Source organism: Chelonoidis abingdonii, chromosome 3 (genome assembly GCF_003597395.2).
Source record: "Chelonoidis abingdonii isolate Lonesome George chromosome 3, CheloAbing_2.0, whole genome shotgun sequence".
Classification (NCBI taxonomy): Eukaryota; Metazoa; Chordata; order Testudines; family Testudinidae; genus Chelonoidis; species Chelonoidis abingdonii.
The window spans coordinates 211,799,141-211,805,305 of NC_133771.1; the positions used below are offsets into that span (position 1 = coordinate 211,799,141).

General features: G+C 43.6%; 1 protein-coding gene across 1 annotated transcript in view; it reads left to right on the forward strand.

The window, feature by feature from the left end:
• Positions 1-5,879: 5,879 nt before the first annotated feature.
• The window catches only part of DTD1 (D-aminoacyl-tRNA deacylase 1), a 96,714-nt gene continuing 96,428 nt past the window's right edge, over positions 5,880-6,165 (forward strand). Inside the window, exon 1 of the mRNA XM_032795889.2 lies at positions 5,880-6,002. Within this exon, the coding sequence (XP_032651780.1) occupies positions 5,960-6,002 (43 nt within the window). The 5' untranslated portion in view covers positions 5,880-5,959. The remainder of the gene's footprint in view (positions 6,003-6,165) is intronic.

Genomic DNA, 6,165 nt, shown 5'->3' on the forward strand with positions numbered 1-6,165 from the left:
CCCTTCCCTGTCCTGATTTTTCACACTTGCTGTCTGGTCACTCTATGCGGGGGCGTGGGGGGGCTAGGGCCGCCCGCGTGTGTGTGTGTGTGTGGTGGGGGGGCTAGGGCCGCCCGTGTGTGTGTGTGTGTGGTGGGGGGGCTAGGGCCGCCTGTGTGTGTGTGTCTAGGGGGGTAGTGTTGATCCTGGGGCGCTTTGGACACAGCATGGCCTTTGCCCAGCACCGTGCGTGGTGCCCTTTCCCTGGCCTGTCCCTGCTGCTGCCGCCTCCTGGGCAAGGGCTTCTCCTGCCCTGGCATCGTCCCAGGCTCTGCGCGGGGGACGGACGGACACCTGGCGGCCTCGCTGCGCTCCCTGTTTCGGGTGCCGGGCGGGATGGTCACAACCTAACATCAGAGAGATTAGCGGTGGTTGGAAGCGCTGGCGATCAGAAACGTGACTCCCAGAGTGCGTCAGCAGAGCCCCTGCTCGAGTGGGTGGCGGGGCTGCCAGTTTTGCACCCACACTTAACTGCGCGCGCATTTAACGGCGCCTCCAACAGGAGGGGGTCAATGAAGGGCTCAGTAAATATTTACGCCCCAGTTCAGTTGGTGAGTTGCCTTTGACTTGTAACTTGGAGGTGAGCTACAAAGGGCCTAAGAGGGAGGGAAGCTTGCACCCATATTTGCTACTGGATGATATATACAGAAGTCTTGACAGTTTTATGTCAAAAATATTTTGTTTCCTAGTTGTTCATTTTAGCTTAGAAATGTCAGCAATGCTGAAGCTATTGAAAAACCCAGCATTGACACTGTTTGGCAAGCCTCAGCAGAGGGGCCAAACATGAATGATCTTGGAGATTGAGCTTTTCACACCTAGGTTCTATCTATACTCAACACTTAAGAACAATTTTGTTAGCTCAACATGCTTGTAAAATACACCATGTCCACACACACAAAATCCATGTGGCTTACATGCATGCCAAATATATTTAGGATTAGTCTTGCTTTCAGTTGTCTTGTAAATCTCCCCAGAATACACCCAAAATTTCAATCTGGTTTTATAACTGGTTGGCGGATAGTGCCGAAAAGGCTGTCAAGGTTATTCATTTGTTCCTCCCGTTTATCAGTGTTAGCCTTAATAATTCAGATGCCAGTACCAAACTGGCCTTTTCAAATGTTTTAAATTTCATTTAGTACACAAAAAGAAAAGGTTCAGAAAAGGGCAACTAAAATGATTAGGGGTTTGGAGAGGGCCCCATATGAGGAAAGATTAAAGAGGCTAGGACTTCAGCTTTGAAAAGAGGAGACTAAGGGGGATATGACAGAGGTATATAAAATCATGAGTGATGTGGAGAAAGTGGATAAGGAAAAGTTATTTACTTACTCCCATAATACAAGAACTAGGGGTCACCAAATGAAATTAATAGGCAGAAGGTTTAAAACAAATAAAAGGAAGTTCTTCACCCAGCACACAAGTCAACTTGTGGAACTCCTTACCTGAGGAGGTTGTGAAGGCTAGGACTATAACAGCGTTTAAAAGGGAACTGGATAAATTCATGGAGGTTAAGTCCATAAATGGCTATTAGCCAGGATGGGTAAGGAATGGTGTCCCTAGCCTCTGTTTGTCAGAGGATGGAGATGGATGGCAGGAGAGTGATCACTTGATCATTTCCTGTTAGGTTCGCTCCCTCTGGGGCACCTGGCATTGGCCACTGTTGGTAGACAGGATACTGGGCTAGATGGACCTTTGGTCTGACCCGGTACGGCTGTTCTTATGTTCTAAAGTGGATTTTAAATTTCTAAAAATATCATTTGTTCCTTCCTGCATTTTGGGAAGCAATTAAGTGAACCACAAACTGACTAAAAATATAGTTGTTAACAGTATCCTGATACAACTGTATTGGCAGCCATAGGCAGGGAAACAAGAGAGAGAGTGCCTAAGAATTACTTTTTTTTTTTTTTTAGGTGAAGAAAGAACACCTCCAAGGGAAACACCAGCAGATGCCTTTTTCACATCAACAATAACGTATAAACAGAATGCTGCACATCCTATAACTGACCTGTATGATAAAGTGAAATCATTCTTTGCAACCAGTGATGGCCCTGGTCCAGAAGAGTAACTGATCCTGAAAATTAGGAATTTGATACATATACAAGAGAAATGGCTTGCATCAAGATAGCTTGCTTGGACATGAAAAGTCTTTTGTTGAAGAGCAGGTTTTATCTATTTCAATTAAAAAAAACACAACACACCACAAACACACACACTTTCTCCTGCCCACAAAAAACAACAAACCCCAGAATGATTTGCAAAGCCTAGTAAACCTTTTCAACTCTGTTAAAAGACAGAGTTTTTTCCCAAAAACTCTTACAGGGCTGAAATATTAAACAAGTTACAAATTATTAAACTTCCTGTAATTAAATCTGTATAGTTTTAAGTGTATTTTAATGATTTTGCACCCCATGTAGTAGTGTCTATTAAATTAACATGATTTCCTCTCTAGAGCTTTGATCAGGTAATAAGAAATTGCAGTCAGTTTAGAGATTGTCTCACATTTACAATCTTGGACACCAAGTGCTCTTCCAGTAAAGTGAATTATATTTTACTTTGTTGGCTTTTGAGAGAGTCCTCATGTTATCTACTTCTGGTCCCATTTTCCAACTTTAATACATAAAGGAATATAGAAATTGATCTCTTAAAAACACAATTGAGTGACTCAAGTATACAGAACTCAGTTGGAGTAACTAATCTGTTTCATCTCTTTTCCTAAAGGAGTGAAGTTAAAGGTGTAAATAGTGCCCAATATTAACTGCACTCTCATCAATAGCTTTGTCGATGTGCATGACTCAACTGTTCTGCTAGGTCACTTTCTTGAAGCAATTTGTTTATATGTAAAGTTGCATTAGCAACAACTTAAAAGTGTGGCTCCCATCTGAAGAGCACCTTGGTGAGAATCTCACTACTTTACTCCACAGATCAGTTCATTATGTGTATTCAGAGTCACCTCTGTGTGTATACAGAGTTACTGTACTGGTAAATGTGTTTTTATTTCTCTTAGTATTGCAGAGCCAACACAGATATGGGAGACTGAGCTGGTCTGTTTTCTGGCTGGAACTTCAAGAGAATTGTTAAGGCCTACTATAAAAATCAAACTGATGCCTGAACATTTATTTTATTTACTACTGATATGTAACACTTACCCTGCACTTGCCATACTCAAAGTACTGTGCAAACATTGGCTTGCCTTCTTTTATTACAAGTAACATCTGAGATCACTAACTGAAAAGAGAAGAGAAATATCTTTTTCAGTTTGCTCATCTAGTGCTTTGACATTTTTCCTTGTGTTTGTGGCTCTTTCAGATAGCAACAGAGGAGAGATGCACATTAACTGCAAACATGGGGAAGATGTACTTGAAATTACTTAGACTTTAAGTTGATTGTCTTTTTTTACAAAGTACCATTTACAGAATCTTTACCAATGAGGTGTTTGCTATAATTGCATTTTGACTATCACTGTATTATATCTCATCTGGGATAGGGAAGATCAGTAAACTGGAAAGAACAGAGTTTAATTTTCAGAGCTCAGCAGGATTTTATAGCAGTAGCAGCTATGGAAACAACTTTTTTCTTTTTAAACTTACTAACTGAACACACATGATGTGGAGGTCATAGAGCAGTAAATGTGAAATGCTATCTTTAGAATAACTTCAGATTGGGAATAGAGTAGAATCTTTCATCTCTTAAACCTTGATTGTTTTGCAGTACTTAAAAAAAATCTTAAAATTATAATGGGCGGGGGGAGAGAACATCATCTGGATTAATCACAAAACTAGAAAATTTTAAAAGGTGCTTAAGAGATGTTTTGTGCTTCCTCTGCTGAATTTATAGTATTAAGTAACTAATCAGTATTCCCAAATCCATGTTGACAGCAGTGATGCTAATCCACAAGTAATTTTTGATTACAGTTAGGCATTGTTTAAAGTGAGGTAGATTTAAAAAACCTATAAGAACAGCCATGAATTGAGCAGTATTTGAAACACAGGACAAAAAAATCAACTTTGTTTAGAAAAGAAATTCCTGCTTGAGGTATTGCCAAGGACTTTAAAACAAAAAACACCTAAGTGTGATATCTCCAGGATAGGTGAACTCCATAACACAAAAGCCTTATACGTGACCATTGGCAGTTGCTAGTATGTAGTGTAAGTAAGGGATGAGTCCATCAGTGGGAGATATTTGCATTTACTTTGAAAGAAATGTCTGTGCTGCTCTGTGAAATGGTGAATGAACAGCCAAAGAAAGCTTTTAGTAAGAGGGTGGAGGTGGAGTTTACTGAGTTAAAGAATCTAGTCCTGCTCCCATGGAAGACTATTATTGCAACCAAAGGCAGATTTTCATAAAGACCTTTTAAATTAAGTCTGTATTTTAAGAAGCATGTTGGCCTAGTTGTGGAGTAATTGTGGAGGGGAAATGGGTCTTTCTATTTATCCTGCTAATGAAATGCATCATCTTTCTTTGCCAAAAGAACTGTGTGGCACACACTTTAAATTATAAAGCAGGTCAAGGCCTTATTCACTTTTTTTCTTTAAAATGGACACAAGCAACTTGCAATCTAGTCATTTAAAAAAGAATTACAAGTAGTTTCAGATACAACTATTTGACCTGAGTTTTGCTGCCAGTTGTTGCAGGCTGATATATTTTTTCCTATTTGTACAGTGGCCAATGCCAGGTTCCTCAGAGGGAATGAACAGAACAGATAATCAAGTGATCCATCTCCTATCATCCAGTCCCAGTAGATAAAAAGTGCTATCAGAAGCATAAAGACATTTTTCAGATAGAAGTGCAATGCAAACCTTTAGCACAGCCTTCCCTCCAATTTTCTACCTCAGTTGTCATTGTCATCAAATGTAGAGCTTGCCAGACCCACTTGCAGCAGGCTCAATGAAGGTTAGAGAAATTAACCTTGGAGAAATTACTCCCCCTCTTCTGAACACACACAATTCATTAGTTCCATGCTGTTTCCCAGGCCCTGCCCCTATCTCTTCAAATTCCCCACCAAGAATTAATTAGTTCATATTTCTACCACCTCATGCTTCCTCCTTTCTCAACACTTGTGATTCTTCAGAGTGACTCCCCTGTCTGTCAGTTGTTCCTTGCTTTAATGTTGGTGCCATTAGTGTCATCCTTAAAGTTCAGTGCTGTGCTCAACTTGAAAAGGCTCACCACCTCAGTGCCTTCTGCTCCGTCTTTAAAACCGCCACTAGCCTATGCTGTCAAGTGGGTAAGCGAACGGCCACCGGGAAGTGGTGGCAAAATGACACTCAGGAATTTTGTGGTGAAAGTGGTAATTTCTGTGGCAACAGAATAGCGGCATGCATAGAGCGCTGTTTAATGTGGTCACTTAACATAAATGTGGAGGAAAACCAGTCACAAAGCTAAAACCAGGATCTGTCACCTGTGTGTCTATATCCCTTACGTTAAAAGCAGCCAGGATCAATAGCAGCCTTTCTGCAGACTGTCAGAGCATCAAAGCCTGCTCTCCTATGTCCAAGACTGGCTATGAGGCTGTGAAGCAAGACCCTCTCCTGACCTTTGTATCTGAGCAAACATCCTGATTTCATGTTCAAGGCAGACAGTATTTCCCACTCCTAGAGGGAGAGTCCCTCATTCGCTCCATGGGGTCTGCCTCAATTCCTCCCCTGTCTGGCCTGTCCCCTTTCTATCCCTCTTTCTATAGGGGCTGCTTCACCCCCCCCCCCCGCGCGGACTGTTCCTCCCCTATGGGGAATGCCCCTATTGTCTCCATAGGGGCTGTCCGCCCCCCTCCCTCCCTCCACCGGGGGCGGAGCTCTCATCCCCGCGATGGCTGCGGGCCGGGCTGCGGCAGTGCCGGCTGGGGCCTGCAGGGGGCGGCCGCGGCCGCTGGTTCCGGATCGCGCCGCTGATCCCCGGCCCGGCCTGGCTCCGCGACCTCGGCGCCATGAAGGCGATAATCCAGCGGGTCACCCAGGCCAGCGTGACAGGTCAGTGCCGGGCCGGGCCCTGCCCGGCCGCCCCCGGCTTCCCCTTCTGTTCCCCGGCCCTTCCCCCGCACCCCTCCCCATGTACCCCCTTCTCTGCCCCCGCACCTCTCCCCTTGTACCCCCTTCCTCTGCCCCCGCACCCCTACCCATGTACCCCCTTCTC